This window comes from Anomaloglossus baeobatrachus, unplaced genomic scaffold (assembly GCF_048569485.1).
Source record: "Anomaloglossus baeobatrachus isolate aAnoBae1 unplaced genomic scaffold, aAnoBae1.hap1 Scaffold_4430, whole genome shotgun sequence".
NCBI lineage: Eukaryota > Metazoa > Chordata > Amphibia > Anura > Aromobatidae > Anomaloglossus > Anomaloglossus baeobatrachus.
The window spans coordinates 14,736-35,613 of record NW_027443768.1 but is presented as its reverse complement, the minus strand read 5'-3'; the positions used below and the strand labels follow the sequence as shown (position 1 = coordinate 35,613).

The window sequence follows — 20,878 nt, the reverse complement described above, 5'->3', positions numbered from 1 at the left end:
AACACACTCAGCGACGCTGAAGTGTGTAATGGCACAAACGCAGTCAGCGCTGCTGTCCCCGGTGCACTAGCACACCCAGCAATGCTGGAGTGTTGCTGTGCGCGGTCCCCACGGGGACACAGAGTACCTCAAAGTAGCAGGGCCATGTCCCTGAACGATACTCGGCTCCTATCCAGCATGGTCCTCAGGAGCTGTGGATGGAGCACGGTCTCCTGTGCCTGGAGACCAAAAGGATCCCACTTCACCCAGAGCCCTAATTGAGGGATGGGGAAGGAAAGCAGCATGTGGGCTCCAGCCTCCGTACCCGCAATGGATACCTCAACCTTAACAACACCGCCGACAAGAGTGGGGTGAGAAGGGAGCATGCTGGGGGCCCTGTTATGGGCCCTCTTTTCTTCCATCCGACATAGTCAGCAGCTGCTGCTGACTAAGCTGTGGAGCTATGCGTGCATGTCTGACCTCCTTCGCACAAAGCATAAAAACTGATGAGCCCGTAGCAGTACGGGGGGTGCATAGGCTGAAGGGGAGGGGCTTTACACTTTTAGTGTAATACTTTGTGCGGCCTCCGGAGGCATAAGCTATACACCCAATTGTCTGGGTCTCCCAATAAGGAGCGACAAAGAAATCCAGAATTCTCCATAGCTAGATTCAACCTGTTACATAGTATCTTGCAGTCCACCCTCACAACATAATCATGAACTACATACATCAGGCAAACTAACTATTATATATATATATATATATATATATATATATATATATATATATATATATATATATATATATATATATATATATGTATATATATATATATATATATATATATTTTATTTATTGCCAGAGAGTTTCCCATCATGGGCTTTCCCCACATTCCCATGTAAGTTCTCAGCTCTCACACTCCCAATGTGGTGATATTCAGATATAACTGAATGACAAGTTAACATTTGGAAATTGCTTTCAACGGTCTTTTCCCAATGTAAGGAGAACAGTGTGACGCTATTCTCACTTAGATTTAAATAAAAATATTTAAAAAAATCAAAACAATTTTTTCTTTTAAATTAAAACCTTGGCTCCAGAAAAATCCCAACTATAATAGTACCAGAAAAATGCTAATTGTCACTTTCAATAAAATGGTTTATGATGCTGCCCTTTGGTTCATGGCACAGTTTAATATGGTGAGGAGTTGCACACATGCACAGATTGGCTCTATAAAAAGAACGAGCAACTAGGAATATTACAAAGTTCCTACCGTCAAATTGGTCTTCGCCTTCAGTCATTAACTCATCATCTGAACAAATACTCAAGACATTTACAAGCATCTCTGTTACTGTTTAAAGAGAAAAAAAACATAATTGGACAAAAAAAGTAACTATAGCCTTTAAATACAATGTACAAACATTGCAAAATTCTCCGCAAAAATTAGGATGTGTCACGATCATTACAGATCACTACAAAATAAAAGAAGACTGTTACATGAAACAATTTCATGTCTATTTTATACTAAAAAGCAGACTGAATAGTATAATGAAAGGGAATCTGTCATCAGATTCACGCTGCCTGAACCATGGCTGTGAATAATAAAGCCATGTGTGTTTCACTCAGAAATGCTGCTGTTCTTCAGAGAAAACACACTTTGAGAAGCCGGCTGTCGACTATGCGTCTCAGATTAATAGTCTGAGGCAATTCCCCGTGGCTTCCCCGCCTCACTCACTTAAGGGTGCTTTACACACTGCGACATCGCTAGTGATCTCGTTAACGATGTGACACGCCAGATCGCAGATGTGATCTGTTGAGATCGCACTAAGGTCATTTTATAGCGCCGGTCACATGTGCGATCTCAGCAGATCACATCTGCAATCTGGCGTGTAACATAGTTAACGAGATCGCTAGTGATGTCGCAGCTTGTAAAGCACCCTTTAGACTGTCAGTTCTCTCCGTATACATGTGTATAGGGGGAGACCTGTCAGTGTAAAGGACAAGTCGCCAGCGACCTGCCTCTTGGACTAGTTATCCAAGACACAGTCCACAGCTGGCTATTCAACGTAGGTTCTCTCACAGACACCGCAGCCTGCGTCCAACTTGGATTACAGGTTCCCTTTAATGTACTTCTTAAAACAGATGTCAGGAGAGCTGCTGGGTCCTGTTTGAGATATACACTATATTACATAATATTATATGTATATATATTGTTACAAGTCTTTATCTTTTGGCAGCATGGTATCCCACATCTGAAAGTCATTCTAAATAGCGAATACCTCGTGTCTTTAATACAAACTTTTTCCAGTAAAGGGACATGCTGCAACTGCTTTGCTTGCCATCAAAATAAAATAAACATGAAGATTATTCAGGGTAAACAAGTCATAGTATCCGCCAGAATTAAATAGATGGTGAGTATATAAAAGCCCATAAAGATGGATTGAAAGAATTAGATATGTGATGTATACATCGATGGAAATTTTTCACCCAAGCATAATAAACATCCTCCTATACAATATAGGCGTCTTTTTAAAATGCAGAAATCAATGTTCTACCTTTTTCACCGACAAATGGCAAAGACCAAGTGAAGACGTCCATGAAGTTGGGAAGCCAGTACGGGTGCGGGGAGCAGTTGAACTGTCGGATATTCATCACATTATTTTCATATTTTAATACAGCAGCTGTAATGAGAGTGGGGAAATCATTAGAGGCAATAACCTAAAAATAACTAGAAAGAATTATTTCACATGAGCAATGAGTAGTAGAAAGCGTTTTAAAGGGGTTGTCCACTACCTGGAAAACAATTTTATAAATTAAGTAGCCCCTCTAGGACGTTCGCACACAGGAGCTCAATAACGACATGACAATCAGGAGAAAGATTTGCTGGAGCAGCGCCTGTATGGGAGGAGAGGAGGAGTTTGTCTGTTTGTATTTTATTAGAGGGACTGCTTCATATAAAAAGGATTGTCCAGGTAGTGAGCAACCTCTTTAATTAAATGTCACTAGATCCATAACGCTGGATGTAAGTGACATCTAGGAGAGTCACTTGCACCGATAATTATGAAGTATCACTTTTCCCCTCAAAATTGCACATTGAATACAGAAAATGCATTGCATACCTTTATTATTATAGACATCTAAGTAGTTAGGAGCTGAAAATATCGTTATTAAAGAAGGAAACCCCGTCGTTTGACTTTTTCTGTACATTCGATAACTGCAGTAACAAAAAAATAAATAAATAATATATAACAAGATCTAGCAAGAACTGCAAACAAAAAACAACAGGCACACACTTCATAGTCTTACCCAGCATCTTGTGCTTCGTGCGCTCGTATGATTGACAGCAGGTTGTTAGTCAGCAAAAACTCACAAACAGCTGGGTAACTGAAAGCAATCAGAATATAAAGAATCCAATGAGGTTCAGTCCAAATTACGTCGCCTTTAGATATTATAAAATGGTGACGTACCTATAGAAGTAGGAGCATCCCCTGACTGTGTTATGACTGAAGTGTTCTTGCGACTTCTCGTTACCAAAATCTTCGGAAGGGTCCGACCACAACAAGTCACACATGGGACCAAATGCTGGAGGTTCCTTGAACCTGTCTAACTACAAGCAGATTAGAGCATGTTTGTTACAATACTGCTGAACAAACGAGTCAATGAGTCTGCAAGGAACATTTTAATAAAAGGCATACATTCAATCAATATTACAGGGCTTGGGGTAAATAAAAGCTGAAAGCAGGGCAGTGGGTATGTGGCCGAAATGTTTTGTCATCACCAGGACTTTACTATTGTGCTGCAGAAAGGTCCGTTTATTTTGGCAACCATAATAGTGCTTACTATTAGATTAGTACAACCTGTATGACTGGAAAGATGACAGAAGTTGTCATATAACTCCTCAAGGGGGTTTTCCAGTGCACGGATATTGACGACCCATCAGAAGGTCAAAAATATCAGATTGGTGTGCGGAATAAAGTAGGGATGGGAAGACACCCGTCACACCTATCAATGAGCTGGAAAAATCTACAGCATTGGCTGGACGTAAAAAACAAAAATGTGCAGGACATAATCGCTCTATCATTGTGTTTAGTGGCTGTTCTGAAATAATGCTCTATTCCTTTGGACTCGTGATCAAACAACACCAATCCTGGCAATGCTGACCACGGCATCACTGGCTCAAAGCAATTGCAGGGGGTCAAAAGCTTGCTATGGCATTCAAAGACTAAACAAATGGCACAGAGGACCACCATAGTGAACCTCGCAGCCTCTGTCAGCATCACACTGACATGCACAATACACTGCAATTTAGTATAGCAAAATCCCAAATGACTAGGGACTGTAGTTATGGCAACATTTAACCCTTTATGCTAAATGAAGCAAGAAGAAAAAATATATATTAAAACAAATGGCAAAATTTGTTTTGCTCTTATTTACTCTACCAGCATAATTTAGGAGAAAAAAAAAATAGAATAATTGGCGACCAAATATTATATGCACCACCAAAAAAAAAAACAACAAAAAAAAAAAAAAAAAACAGCAGCCCTCGGACAGCTGCACCTACAAAAAAGGATATAACTCCAAGATAGACTGACCAAGCAATTTTGGAAAACAAGCTTTTTTTTTTTTTTTTCTTAATTGTGCAAATATAGTTAAAGCGTGACTATCATTTATTTTTTCTAATTTCATAAATGGATTGTACACATGAAAACAAGCAGCTTTGTAATTTATCTTATCAGACATATTTACTTCTCTCTTCCGGAACGGAGCTTTCATTCTCAAAATTCTCAATTATAAAGTAAGATCTGTATTCAGTGTATGGATACTGTATTATATGACTGAGATAGGAGATGGCAGTTGGTTTTTATAAAATTCTATTAGAAGGGAGGTGCAGTGAGGAGGGAGGAGATCGGGGAAGATCTCCTCTTTCCTGCATAGACTCTTAAAAAAAACAACTGTCATCTCTCTCATTAACCTCTTCACGACACATGGATCGAGTCAGGTTAATCCCCTTCGGCTGCTGCAGGCAGTCGGCAGCGATCCCTGCACATGTCAGCTGATTTGAACAGCTGACATGTGCTCCTATCAGGCACGAGTGGATCTGCTTTCCACTCGTGCCTGTTAACCCCTTGCATCTCGCTGTCAAAATGTGACAGTGAGATGAAACAGCGCGCCGCGGTAAGTATTCACTTACCCAGCACCATCGGAAGTCACGAGATGTGATCACATGGATCTGATGGTTGCAATGGTAGCACAGGTTCATGTGATGATACCTGTAGCTATTATGAGTCTTACACCCAGAGTGTCCTGTTTGAGAGTAAAGCAACTTTTCTGCAGATCTCAGATGTGCTCTACAGAAAGGAACAAGCAATCAGACTGCCCCTAGGGGGACAAATAAAAAAAAATAAAAAAAAAGTTGTTTAAAAAAAAAAAAAAAAACCTAAAAGTTCAAATCACCCCCCATTTGTCCCATTGAAAATTAAAAGGTTTAACAAAATAAAAAATATACACACATTTGATATCACCGCGATCAGAAATGCCCGCTCTATCAAAATATAAAATCAATTTATCTGATCGGCAAAAAGCATACCGGCAAAAAAATTCCAAACGCCAAAATTACATTTTTTGGTTGCCGCATATTTTGCAAAAGATGCAAAAACAGGAGATCAAAATGTAGTATCTGTCCAAAAATGGAACCATTAAAACATCAGCTTGAGACTCAAAAAATAAGCCGTCACTGAGCCATAGATCCTGAAAAATGAGAACGCTACGGATCGCAGAATATGGCGCAAAAAGGGAGCCTTTTTTTTTTTCTTTTGACAAACTTGTGAATTTTGTTTAACCCCTTAGATAAAAATAAACCTATACATATTTGGTGTCCACGAACTCGTGCCGACCTGAGGCATCATACCGACACATCAGTTTTACCATATAGTGAACACCGTGAATAATATATCCCAAAAACTTCGAGCACTTTTTTTTTTGCTGTTTTCAAGTACAATATATGGTAAAATGAATGGTTTCATTCAAAAGTAGAAGTCACACAAAAAATAAGCCCTTATATGGCAAGATTGACAAATAAAGTTACGGCTCTCAGAAGAAGGAGATTCAAAAATTTTACCTGAAAATTGAGAATTCTGAGAATGAAAAGTCAGTCTAGGAAATGAATAGCAAATTTGTCTGATAAAATATATTACAAAATTGCTCATTTTCATGTGTAGTATTAAATCAATAAAAAATAAAACAATGGTCAGACTTTAAAACAGTTTTCTGGGATTGACTTTTCCCTCCTCATCCTATTTCATTAGGTTTTTGTGGGTCCAGACCTTGTCCCCACTGCAGCCCTCTTTGTAGCTAACAAACCAGTAGTGGCATCACAGCTATGGTGCACATGACCACTGCAGCCAATCACTGAGCTCAGTTGCTCTTCCAATGTGGAGGAGGCACAGGAAACAGACATTAACCATGTGTGATATTGTCACGTCACGACTGTAGTCTGTCAACAAGGACAGAGTTATAAACATAGCAAAAAGGCAATGGTGTTTACCAGCCAAAGTCTGCTGCATCCTGTTTGTGCATGTGTTTCTATGACCTTGGCAGGTAAACATCATTGAGATTTTGCTATGTTTATAATTGAATTATCTGGGAATTTTTGCAGCGATGCTGACAGCACTGGACACTGGAAGAGGGAGAATCATCACCTGGGGTTATTATTTTAACTTATTAGAAGCTGATTGAGAGGAAAAATGTATTCTCAGAAAACCCCATTAAAAACAATATATACATTTTGAATTGCCAGGTGCCATACTATAATACTATACAGTAACTGTAAAGAAGAACTATACAATTGCAGAATTATAAAGAAGAATTAGAAGTCATCATAGGCCCACCCAGCACAGTTATAGAAATAAAATTTACATTTACAGAACTGATGGACGACACAAGGAGAAAAGAAAAATAGTATACTGTACTGGTAAAAGAAAATTTCTGGGTGCAAACAAAAAAAAATCAAAACATTTATTCATTATAGTCTTATATAATATTTGAGAATTCTGAAGATACTCACTCTTTTTATGTCATCTAATGTGTGTATTTCTGGAGATAGTCCCCCATGGACACAAAGAAATTGTTGATTTAAAAGTGCAGCTAAGGGAAGACAATCAAATGCTTCCATACAGGCTTCATAAACCCTTTCTGAATATTTTATTTTACCTAAATTAAGAAAAAAAAAACGAAAAAAAAAAAAAACAGTTTAATCACAAAATCATTTCTGTCATGAATCATGAAAAGAACAGGGGTTGCCATGTCAATAAATGGAAATTCCACAAATAAGCCTAAAAGGAACACTCAGAAGTCTCCATAATTTCATTTAAAGGAGTTGTCCGACATTAGCTTAACAAAAATTTTTGAGTTTATCTGTGCTGTATTGTCATATAAATCACACCTACATTGTTATTTTCTGTTTTCTAACTTTTGTTCCTCTTGAATTATACCTTTATTCTCTGCAGCTTCTTGTTTACATTCAGATCCAGCAAACATGACCACTTCCTGTGCAAAACCTCAGTCAGAGCTGTCACCGCCCAGCCTCAGTGTCCAGCCCCACCCCAGTGTCCAGCCGCACCCTCTGCCCGCCCCCTGCACACACAGTCCCTGTCAGTATATTCTTCCCCAGCACCTGACCTGGTATCACTACAGCATTGCAAATAACAGCCCCACATCGGGGTCTGCACCGCACACATATGTCTCTGCACACGCACACACATTGCTCTGCACCGTACACATGGCTCTGCACACGCATGGCTCTGCACCGTACACATGGCTCTGCACCGTACACATGGCTCTGCACCGTACACATGGCTCTGCACACGCATGGCTCTGCACTGTACACGCACACACATGGCTCTGCACCGTACACATGGCTCTGCACACGCATGGCTCTGCACTGTACACGCACACACATGGCTCTGCACACGCACACACATGGCTTTGCACCGTACACATGGCTCTGCACACACATGGCTCTGCACCGTACGCATGGCTCTGCACCGTACGCATGGCTCTGCACCGTACACATGGCTCTGCACCGTACACATGGCTCTGCACCGTACACATGGCTCTGCACCGTACACATGGCTCTGCACCGTACACATGGCTCTGCACCGTACACATGGCTCTGCACCGTACACATGGCTCTGCACCGTACACATGGCTCTGCACCGTACACATGGCTCTGCACCGTACACATGGCTCTGCACACGCATGGCTCTGCACCGTACACATGGCTCTGCACCGTACACACATGGCTCTGCACTGTACACATGGCTCTGCACACGCATGGCTCTGCACTGTACACGCACACACATGGCTCTGCACACGCACACACATGGCTCTGCACCGTACACATGGCTCTGCACACGCATGGCTCTGCACCGTACACACGGCTCTGCACCGTACACACATGGCTTTGCACACGCATGGCTCTGCACTGTACACGCACACACATGGCTCTGCACACGCACACACATGGCTCTGCACCGTACACATGGCTCTGCACTGTACACGCACACACATGGCTCTGCACACGCACACACATGGCTTTGCACCGTACACATGGCTCTGCACACGCATGGCTCTGCACTGTACACACACACGCATGGCTCTGCACTGTACACACACACACATGGCTCTGCACTGTACACACACACACATGGCTCTGCACCGTACACATGGCTCTGCACCGTACACATGGCTCTGCACCGTACACATGGCTCTGCACCGTACACATGGCTCTGCACCGTACACATGGCTCTGCACCGTACACATGGCTCTGCACCGTACACATGGCTCTGCACACGCATGGCTCTGCACCGTACACATGGCTCTGCACCGTACACACATGGCTCTGCACCGTACACATGGCTCTGCACTGTACACGCACACACATAGCTCTGCACACGCACACACATGGCTCTGCACCGTACACATGGCTCTGCACACGCATGGCTCTGCACTGTACACGCACACACATGGCTCTGCACACGCACACACATGGCTTTGCACCGTACACATGGCTCTGCACACGCATGGCTCTGCACTGTACACACACACACACATGGCTCTGCACCCTACACACATGGCTCTGCACCGTACGCATGGCTCTTCACCGTACACATGGCTCTGCACCGTACACATGGCTCTGCACCGTACACATGGCTCTGCACCGTACACATGGCTCTGCACCGTACACATGGCTCTGCACCGTACACATGGCTCTGCACCGTACACATGGCTCTGCACCGTACACATGGCTCTGCACACGCATGGCTCTGCACCGTACACATGGCTCTGCACCGTACACATGGCTCTGCACCGTACACATGGCTCTGCACCGTACACATGGCTCTGCACCGTACACATGGCTCTGCACCGTACACATGGCTCTGCACCGTACACACATGGCTCTGCACACGCATGGCTCTGCACTGTACACGCACACACATGGCTCTGCACACGCACACACATGGCTTTGCACCGTACACATGGCTCTGCACACGCATGGCTCTGCACTGTACACATGGCTCTGCACACACATGGCTCTGCACACACATGGCTCTGCACACGCACACACATGGCTCTGCAACCCCCCCATCCCCATCGGGAACACATGTGGAGTACATACTCACCCGTCCTCGGTCCCCGCCGCTCCTGCACGTTCGTCCGCTGTCTGTGCTCTCTTCAGCACAGTAGTGACGTCACCGCTGTGCTGCAGAGCGCACAGACAGCGGGAGGGACAGTGACTTCTCATCAGCACATTCAAATGTACCGGCATCGGTGATCTGTGATGCCGGTACATTTGAATGTGCGATCCTGGGCAGGGGGCCCGGTGCTGGAGCTGACACTACGGCAGCTGCCGCCAGGCCCCGCCCCCAAATCACGGACCCCACAGCAGTGCAGGGGGAGGTTACTGGAGGTGCAGGGGAATGTGTGGGAGGGTGCAGGGAAGGGGGGCGGTGACTCCTCGCACTGTAGTCGCCCAGCAGGGAGGTGACATGCTGCTCCACATTTGCATGTCAACATGGCCCTGCCCATGTAGACGTGCAAAGACCGGAAGCAGCAAAATCGCGGCAGGAGCGGTCACATGACCGCTCTGAGCCGGGGGAGAGGGGCTGACAGCAGGGCAGGTAAGTGGTCTCTATCTACTTACCTGCCCCAATGTAGCCCAATAGGGAAATAAAAAAAAAAAAGTCAAAGAAGCCGGATAACCCCTTTAACCTTTATCCACCAATGACACAGTAACAATTTTCTATGTATTAATAAAAGTTTGAAAAAATGTTTATCACGTGGAATGCCCCTCTGAACAGCAGGAGTTACTGTACATGATCCAGAGCAGGGCAGAACAAGCGACACTGGGGAAAAGAGGCCGGCAACAAGACCGCAGGGAATCCGGGAAAAGTAAAACTTTAAAAAAGTAGGGTGACTAAATATTGCAGAAAAAAAAAATCCCTGAAAAGAAGGGAATTTTGTTTACTTACCGTAAATTCCTTTTCTTCTAGCTCCTATTGGGAGACCCAGACAATTGGGTGTATAGCTTCTGCCTCCGGAGGCCACACAAAGTATTACACTTTAAAAAGTGTAACCCCTCCCCTCTGCCTATACACCCTCCCGTGCATCACGGGCTCCTCAGTTTTGGTGCAAAAGCAGGAAGGAGGAAACTTATAAATTGGTCTAAGGTAAATTCAATCCGAAGGATGTTCGGAGAACTGAAAACCATGAACCAAAAGAACAATTCAACATGAACAACATGTGTACACAAAAGAACAACAGCCCGAAGGGAACAGGGGCGGGTGCTGGGTCTCCCAATAGGAGCTAGAAGAAAAGGAATTTACGGTAAGTAAACAAAATTCCCTTCTTCTTTGTCGCTCCATTGGGAGACCCAGACAATTGGGACGTCCCAAAGCAGTCCCTGGGTGGGTAAAAGAATACCCCGATAAAAAGAGCCGACAACGGCCCCCTCTTACAGGTGGGCAACCGCCGCCTGAAGGACTCGCCTACCTAGACTGGCATCTGCCGAAGCATAGGTATGCACCTGATAGTGTTTCGTGAAAGTGTGCAGACTAGACCAGGTAGCCGCCTGACACACCTGCTGAGCCGTAGCCCAGTGCCGCAATGCCCAAGACGCCCCTACGGCTCTGGTAGAATGGGCTTTCAGCCCTGAAGGAATCGGAAGCCCAGAAGAACGGTAGGCTTCAAAAATCGGTTCCTTGATCCACCGAGCCAAGGTTGACTTGGAAGCCTGCGACCCCTTACGCTGGCCAGCGACAAGGACAAAGAGCGCATCAGAACGGCGCAGTGGCGCCGTGCGAGACACGTAGATCCGGAGTGCTCTCACTAGATCTAACAAATGCAAATCCTTTTCACATTGGTGAATTGGATGAGGGCAAAATGAAGGTAAGGAGATATCCTGATTGAGATGAAAAGGGGACACCACCTTAGGGAGAAAGTCCGGGACCGGACGCAGAACCACCTTATCCTGGTGAAAAACCAGGAAGGGGGCTTTGCATGACAGCGCTGCAAGCTCTGACCCTCTTCGGAGTGATGTAACTGCCACTAGAAATGCCACCTTCTGCGAAAGACGTGATAGAGAGACATCCCGCAGCGGCTCAAAAGGTGGTTTCTGAAGAGCCCGTAGAACCCTGTTGAGATCCCAGGGTTCCAGCGGCCGCTTGTAAGGTGGGACTATGTGGAAAACTCCCTGCAGGAACGTGCGGACCTGCGGAAGCCTGGCTAGACGCTTTTGAAAAAACACGGAAAGCGCCGATACTTGTCCCTTGAGAGAGCCGAGAGACAAACCCTTGTCCATTCCGGATTGAAGGAAGGAAAGAAAAGTGGGTAAGGCAAACGGCCAGGGGGTAAACCCCTTATCAGAGCACCAGGATAAGAAGATCCTCCAAGCCCTGTGATAGATCTTGGCGGACGTTGGTTTCCTGGCCTGTCTCATAGTGGCAATGACCTCTTGAGATAACCCTGAGGACGCTAGGAGCCAGGACTCAATGGCCACACAGTCAGGTTGAGGGCCGCAGAATTCAGATGGAAAAATGGCCCTTGAGACAGCAAGTCTGGTCGGTCTGGGAGCGCCCACGGTTGACCCACCGTGAGGTGCCACAGGTCCGGGTACCACGACCTCCTCGGCCAGTCTGGAGCGACGAGGATGGCGCGGCGGCAGTCGGACCTGATCTTGCGCAACACTCTGGGCAGCATTGCCAGAGGAGGAAATACATAAGGCAGTCGAAACTGCGACCAATCCTGAACTAAGGCGTCCGCCGCCAGAGCTCTGTGATCCTGAGACCGTGCCATGAATGCCGGGACATTGTTGTTGTGCCGAGACGCCATGAGATCGACGTCCGGCGTTCCCCAGCGGCAACAGATCTCTTGAAACACGTCCGGGTGAAGAGACCATTCCCCTGCGTCCATGCCCTGGCGACTGAGAAAGTCTGCTTCCCAGTTTTCTACGCCCGGGATGTGAACCGCGGAGATGGTGGAGATCGTCTAAGTACGGGATCACCGAGTGGCCCTGAGAGTGTAGGACTGCCACAACGGATGCCATGACCTTGGTGAAGACCCGTGGGGCTGTCGCCAGGCCGAAAGGCAGTGCCACAAACTGAAGGTGTTCGTCCCCAATGGCGAAACGCAGGAAGCGTTGATGCTCTGGTGCGATCGGCACATGGAGATAGGCATCCCTGATGTCGATTGATGCTAGGAAGTCTCCTTGGGACATCGAAGCGATGACAGAGCGGAGGGATTCCATGCGAAACTGCCTGGTTCTCACATGTCTGTTGAGCAATTTGAGGTCCAAAACGGGACGGAATGAACCGTCCTTTTTTTGGCACCACGAACAGGTTGGAGTAAAAACCGCGACCACGTTCCTGAAGGGGAACGGGGATCACAACTCCTTCTGTCTTCAGAGTGTCCACCGCCTGAAAAAGTGCAACGGTTGGCTCGGGGGGCGGAGATGTTCTGAAAAAACGAATCGTAGGACGAGAGCTGAACTCTATCCTGTAACCGTGAGACAGAATGTCTCTCACCCATCGGTCTTGGACATGTGGCCACCAGGCGTCGCAAAAGCGGGAGAGCCTGCCACCGACCGAGGATGCGGTTTGGGGAGGACGAAAGTCATGAGGAGGCCGCCTTTGAGACGGTGCCTCCGGCGGTCTTTGGAGGACGTGACTTAGACCGCCATGCAGAAGAGTTCCTCTGGCTCTTCTGTGGCCTGTTGGACGAGGAGGATTGGGATCTGGCTGAGGGCCGAAAGGACCGAAACCTCGCTTGAATTTTTCGTTGCTGAGGTCTCTTTGGTTTGGGCTGGGGTAAGGACGAGTCCTTTCCCTTGGATTGCTTAATAATTTCATCCAATTGCTCGCCAAACAATCGGTCACCAGAAAAAGGCAAACTGGTCAAGAACTTCTTGGAAGCAGAGTCTGCCTTCCATTCGCGTAGCCACATGGCCCTGCGGACTGCCACCGAATTGGCGGATGCTACCGCTGTACGGCTAGCCGAGTCCAGGACAGCATTCATGGCGTAGGATGAAAATACCGACGCCTGAGAAGTCAAAGACGCTACTTGCGGAGCAGAGTTACGGGTGACCGCATTAATCTCAGACAGACAAGCTGAGATAGCCTGGAGTGCCCACAGTGCTGCAAAGGCTGGGGCAAAGGACGCGCCTATGGCTTCATAGATGGATTTCATTAGGAGCTCTATCTGCCTGTCCGTGGCATCCTTGAGCGATGAACCGTCAGCCACTGCTACTACGGATCTAGCCGCCAGTCTAGAGACTGGAGGATCCACCTTGGGACATTGAGCACAACCCTTAACTACGTCAGAGGGGAAGGGGTAACGTGTGTCATTAAGGCGTTTAGTAAAGCGCTTGTCCGGAAAAGCTCTGTGCTTCTGGACAGCATCTCTGAAGTTAGAGTGATCGAAGAAAGCACTCAGAGTACGTTTGGGAAACCTAAACTGGTGTTTCTCCTGCTGTGAAGCCGACTCCTCTACAAGTGGAGTTGGAGGAGAAAGATCTAGCACCTGGTTGATGGACGCTATAAGGTCATTTACTATGGCGTCCCCTTCAGGTGTATCAAGATTGAGAGCAACGTCAGGGTCAGAGTCCTGGGCTGCGACCTCCGCCTCATCCTCCAGAGAGTCCTCAAGCTGAGACCCCGAACAGCGTGATGAAGTCGGGGAAGATTCTAAGCGAGCCCGCTTAGCCGGTCTGGGACTGCGGTCCGTGCCGGAGTCCTCCACGTAATAACTAGAGGCCACCCCAGGAGCACGCTTCGTCGCAGAACGAGAGGGGCCTGGGGGCGATCCCGCAGTGCCCGGGGCCTGTGTAAGGGCCGGTCTGGACTGCAAGGCCTCTAGTATCTTAGCAGACCATTTGTCCATAGACTGAGCCATGGATTGTGAAAGTGACTGAGAGTTTCTCAGCTAAAACTGCAAACTCTGTCCCTGCCACCTGGACAGGGGAAGCCGGCGGTTCTACCTGGGCCGAGGGTCCCACCAGTGCCCGAGGCTCCGGCTGAGCGAGTGCCACAGGGCCCGAGCATTGCTCACAGTGAGGGTAGGTGGAACCTGCAGGTAGCATAGCCGCACAAGAGGTACAGGTTGCAAAATAATCCTGTGTCTTGGCACCCTTGCTCCTTGTGAACGACATGCTGTTGTCTCCCAGGAGAGTGATCACTGAGGGTATATAGCCACAAGCTAACAATACAGCCGAACCGAGAAAATGTATACAAATATAATATAAATATAATATATATATATATATATATATATATATATATATATATATATATATATATATATATATATATATATATATATATATATATATATATATATATATATATATATATATATATATATATATATATATATATATATATATATATATATATATATATATATATATATATATATACAGTTCGGCACCCTAGGGGGACCAGCACCGGGTGACCGGTGTGGCTTACCAACCGCTCAAGCGGTGTGTGGCCACCAGATTCCCTGCCTCGGGTCTCCCAGAGCTGCAGCCAGAAGTCCTCCACCGGCAGAATGTGTTTAAAACATGGCTGCCGGCGTTCACAGGGGAGGAGGGAGCCGTGGGCGTAACTAAAAAAGTGCGGGAATCTGGTGCCCCAGAGTGATTAGTGAGGGGGGAGGAGGACACCTAAAGTGTGCTCCAGCCCTCACTGTCGGCGTCAGGCCGACCGTCCCGCCCTTACCCCTGACTGGCAGGCCCGGGGGCGGGAGTTTAAGGCACTAGGCCGCAAAAGCCGGGGACTAAATTTAAAACCGCGGCCGGCAAGCAGGCGCGGTAGTCCCGGTCATCATACCAACACAGCAGCCGCTGCAGCGTCTGAGGCCAAAGTGCTCCATGCACCGTCCCCAAGGGGACACAGAGTACCTGTAGATGCAGGGTTCTGTCCCTGATGATACTCAGTCTCCTGTCCGTCAGAATCCCACAGGGGCTGCGGAGGGAGCCCGGTCCCAGTGCCTGGATGACCGGTTAGGATCCCACTTCTCCCAGAGCCCCTAAGGGATGGGGAAGGAAAACGGCATGTGGCTCCAGCCTTTGTACCCGCAATGGGTACCTCAACCTTAACAACACCGCCGACTCAGTGGGGTGAGAAGGGAGCATGCCGGGGGCCCTGTGGGGGCCCTCTTTTCTTCCATCCGATACAATCAGCAGCTGCTGCTGACTAAAATGGGAGCATGAGTGAATGTGTGCCTCCTTCAACACAAAGCATAAAAACTGAGGAGCCCGTGATGCACGGGGGTGTGTATAGGCAGAGGGGAGGGGTTACACTTTTTAAAGTGTAATACTTTGTGTGGCCTCCGGAGGCAGAAGCTATACACCCAATTGTCTGGGTCTCCCAATGGAGTGACAAAGAAATCCATGTTTACCCAGAGTATTAATTTGACAGAGCACTCAGGGCAAAATAAAAATCAGCTTATCACATTACATTTTAACTTCAATATTAATGTCACTTTGTAGAAGAGATATACAGTGGAACTTTGGTTAACGAGAACAATCTGTTCTGGGAGTGTGCTTGTAAACCAAGTTACTCGTTCAGCAAAGCAAGATCTCAAATAGGAAATCATTGCAATGCAGACAATTCGTTCCACAACTTGTTAAATGTCACATCCTGGTCCCCTATTCTGTCATTACATACATGCACAAGCACGCGCACACACACATTATGTTCACCTTACCTTCCATTGCATCGCCGGTCTCCTGGATCTTGCAGTTCACTGGTACAGGATGTGTATCAGTAACCATCGCGACGAGGGTGGAACTTCTGCTGCCAGAGCGCTGACGTCAAAGGCAGGAGCCGCTTGCCTCTGATTGGCCAGCGTGCTGCCTTTGAGTAGCTGCCGACAGCGAAAGTTCCTCCCTCGTCGCGATGGTTACCGATACACATCCTGAATCAGCGAACTACAAGAACCGTGAGGCCGGCGATGGAACGAAAGGTAAGGTCAGCATAATGTGTGTGTGCGTGCGTGCGGACTGCAAAAGCAGGTTGCAGCACGGTGGATGTATGGAACCAGAAGTGAGTGGGGTGAGTATTTTGCGTGCATGGTTAAGCTTGCTCGTAAACTGAGTTACAAATTTACAACAAGCTTTGCTCGTTAAGCCAAATACTGGCTGACTGGGTTACTCGTTAAGCAAAGTTCCACTGTAATCTAAGCAAAATAAGATATTTTCACAGTTTACCTATGTAACCAGGTTTGGATTCACTCCCATCTTTTTTAAAGAAACCCTGTGAGCGAAGAATGAAAGTTCAAAACAGGGGCTCGGTGCATCATTTCGGGGCCAATCATTTAAATACACAGTCTCACCTGCTTGTTTTCCCTCTATTCCCTTTGATAGCTCTTTCTTTAAAGGAGCCAGATAATGGTAGAAGAGAAAACAAGCAGGTGGGAATGTGTATATAGATGTTTGGCTGCACCGTGATGCACGAGCGCCTGTACTTGGTTTGAACAGTCATTGTTGGCTGATAGAGTCAATTTAAGATAGAGATGTAGCGGTACAGATGGAAAACCTATAGCTCGTTTCACACCACTTTTGTCTCCTCCTTTGCCTGTTTCTATTGGTGATATTACTTTTCCTTCTGATACGCCAATAAGTGGGATTCAGATCGAAACCCCAAAGGTCATTCAATACAATGAGGCAAAAGGAGTCCAAATACAACTGTTGAGTCTGTTTGACCCTATTTTTTTCCATCAATTGCAAACAGCATTAACTGCTGCATCATTAACATTTTCGCAAAATAATTGTCAGTTAGTCCAAAGTTGCACACTTCAAGTCATAGACGGAAGCCCTTGACAGAGATCTGAAAGGAGATTCAAATGTGGTGTGAAATTAGCCTAAGAGCCAATGACAGGCTGGACACGTGTAAGAGTCTTCTAGAGAGATACGTTTTTATATAAGTGGAAAATAGAAAGCTATATGATAGTATCTTTATCAAGAAGACGAATTGTTGCGTTTTCCATTTCTCCAATTAAAGTCTTTTTAAAAACTTCTTGGAAGGCTTTAAATGGAAAAAATATGGAAGGCAACAGGTAATGCAATGTAGTCACCTAGTGATATTACGTCCTAACGTGCTTTGGGATCCCATGCCTTTTATGCTGCATGAGTGAAGAAGACGGCAGGGATGCCAGCAACGTCAACAGCCTATACCATGATTTTTTGTTGTCAGAATTAAAATCTTGAAGAAATTACCTCGGACATTAGGATAGGCAATCAATATTAGATCAATTAGATTCAGGCTCTCAGCATCCCCATGATTGGCTGATCTAAGGGGTTGGCAAGTGGCAAATCTTTAATGATAACCAAATATAGCTATATATTTCATTGGCAATTGTGCCTGCCTAGAAATTTGGTTCAGTCTCAATTTAAAAGTGAGGAGGTGGCAGTAAGCAGATACTGGGCAGAAGTAAGCCACTCGTGGTAAAAAAAAAAAAAAAAAAAAATGGAGATTCTGCAAATTATTCTAAAAAAAAAAAACAACTGATTTTTTTAAGTCTTTTTAAGCAATAAAAAAATTGTGTGTTTGCCATTATTCCTCCCTGCAACAAACCACACTAAAAATGTAAGTCTGTTACAGGTGATCATTAATATAACAGTGCTTGGTCAGAGGACTTTGCAAGCTTCACAAATTCATAGCAGAAGTCTAAGGGTCAAAACTAATAGCATGAATCTCAAAAGAAAGTCACATAATGCAGGGGCTTCTTACTTACATTCTTGTTTAAAAGTGAAATATTCTGTAAGGTGCCTGCATTCATGATTGCCTCTCAGAAGGAAGAGCGTATTGGGGTACAGAATCTTCAGGACCCATAGATATAACACGCACTGTGAGGAACACAAAAAGGAGAGTAAAGCATCTAACTTATGCCTTAAAATTATGAACACTTTTCTGTAGCCCACTTGGCATCTTCGCTGCTGCACCACCTGCAATACCACCTATACAAGGGATGCAGCAATGTATAATCCAATCAGTGACAAAGTGGTTTACTTTATAGGGGCTTTTTTTTAATAAAGTTTATTTATTGTTTAATAAAGAAGTATCACATCTTTAGGTAATTTAGTTTGTGTTTCAACAATTCAAATCCTGCCTGTTTTAATGAAAAAGAAAAAAAAAAAAAAAGTACAATCCGATATTTCTCACAGCTGAGTGTATCCTACAGTTATATCTACTGGACTATAAAAGGTACACATAAAAGCCTATGATTTTCTCAGAAATCGAAAGTGCGGCTTATAATCCGGTGCGCCTTATATATGAACCTAGGCACCTTAGCAGGCGCTCATTGCTAATGCGGCTTATAATCCGGTGGGCCTTATATATGAACCTAGGCACCTTAGCAGGCGCTCATTGCTAATGCGGCTTATAATCCGATGCGCCTTATGGTCCGAAAAGTACGGTAGTCTGGGCAGTTTTCAGAAGTCTATAATTGTCGCTGCTACTGTAAAGTAGCTTGGGAACCAGAGACTAACCAAGATTTAATGCATTTTAAAGGATTCACTTGATAACTTCAGTTTAAGGCTAAGGACACAAGGCGAGTAAAAGTGAGCGAGTGGAATGTGATAGAGATACATATATATATATATATATATATATATATAATTCCACCCGGACCCATATTACTCTATGGGGCCGCTCCCATGAGAGATTTTTTTTTTTTCTCAGCCCTAAGGGTATGTGCGCACGTTGCTTTTTACCTGCTTTTTTGCGGCTTTTTCTTCTGCGCTGTTTAATGCCAAACTGGATGTGTTCTTCTATTCAAGCAAAGTCTATGGGAATTTGGGTTTCTTGTTCACACTATGTTGTTCAAAATGCTGCCTTTTTGTGGCAGAACTTTGGTCAAAAACTCAGCTTTGCAGTGCAAAACCCAAATGGCAAAAACAATTGACATGTTGCTTCTTTGAAAAGCTGAGTTTTTGACCAAAGTTCTGCCACAAAAAGGCAGCATTTTGAACAACATAGTGTGAACAAGAAACCCAAATTCCCATAGACTTTGCTTGAATAGAAGAACACATCCATTTTGGCATTAAACAGCGCAGAAGAAAAAGCAGCAAAAGAAGGGAATTTTGTTACTTACCGTAAATTCCTTTTCTTCTAGCTCCTATTGGGAGACCCAGACGATTGGGTGTATAGCTACTGCCTCCGGAGGCCACACAAAGCATTACACTAAAAAGTGTAAGGCCCCTCCCCTTCTGGCTATACACCCCCAGTGGGATCACTGGCTCACCAGTTTTAGTGCAAAAGCAAGAAGGAGGAAAGCCAATAACTTGGTTAAACAAATTCACTCCGAGTAACATCGGAGAACTGAAAAACCGTTCAACATGAACAACATGTGTACCCGAAAAAACCCAAAAATCCCGAAGGACAACAGGGCGGGTGCTGGGTCTCCCAATAGGAGCTAGAAGAAAAGGAATTTACGGTAAGTAACAAAATTCCCTTCTTCTTCGTCGCTCCATTGGGAGACCCAGACGATTGGGACGTCCAAAAGCTGTCCCTGGGTGGGTAAAGAAATACCTTATGTTAGAGCTGCGAAGACAGCCCTCCCCTACGGGGAGGCAACTGCCGCCTGCAGGACTCTTCTACCTAGGCTGGCGTCTGCCGAAGCATAGGTATGCACCTGATAATGTTTGGTGAAAGTGTGCAGACTCGACCAGGTAGCCGCCTGGCACACCTGTTGAGCCGTAGCCTGGTGTCGCAATGCCCAGGACGCACCCACGGCTCTGGTAGAATGGGCCTTCAGCCCTGATGGAACCGGAAGCCCAGCAGAACGGTAGGCTTCAAGAATTGGTTCTTTGATCCATCGAGCCAGGGTGGCTTTGGAAGCCTGCGACCCTTTGCGCTTACCAGCGACAAGGACAAAGAGTGCATCCGAGCGGCGCAGGGGCGCCGTGCGGGAAATGTAGATTCTGAGTGCTCTCACCAGATCTAACAAATGTAAATTCTTCTCATACCGATGAACTGCATGAGGACAAAAAGAAGGCAAAGAGATATCCTGATTAAGATGAAAAGAGGATACCACCTTCGGGAGAAACTCCTGAATGGGGCGCAGCACTACCTTGTCCTGGTGGAAGACCAGGAAAGGAGCCTTGGATGACAGCGCTGCTAGCTCAGACACTCTCCGAAGAGATGTGATCGCTACCAGAAAAGCCACTTTCTGTGATAGTCTAGAAAGTGAAACCTCCCTCAGAGGCTCGAAGGGCGTCTTCTGGAGGGCAACAAGTACCCTGTTCAGATCCCATGGATCTAACGGCCGCTTGTACGGGGGTACAATATGACAAACCCCCTGCAGGAACGTGCGCACCTTAGGAAGTTGTGCTAGACGCTTTTGAAAA

The 20,878-nt window shown here is 45.8% G+C and overlaps 1 protein-coding gene across 1 annotated transcript; it reads right to left on the bottom strand.

Moving 5' to 3' along the window:
- Positions 1-1,249: 1,249 nt before the first annotated feature.
- LOC142279899 (serine/threonine-protein phosphatase 2B catalytic subunit beta isoform) lies at positions 1,250-18,376 on the bottom strand (the record flags this gene model as incomplete). The annotated part of the gene is made up of 7 exons (XM_075332709.1): positions 1,250-1,327; positions 2,532-2,657; positions 3,096-3,190; positions 3,283-3,360; positions 3,444-3,583; positions 7,040-7,185; positions 18,265-18,376. Coding segments are annotated over 7 exons (775 nt in total), but the record flags the coding sequence as incomplete, so codon positions are not given.
- Positions 18,377-20,878: the final 2,502 nt, after the last annotated feature.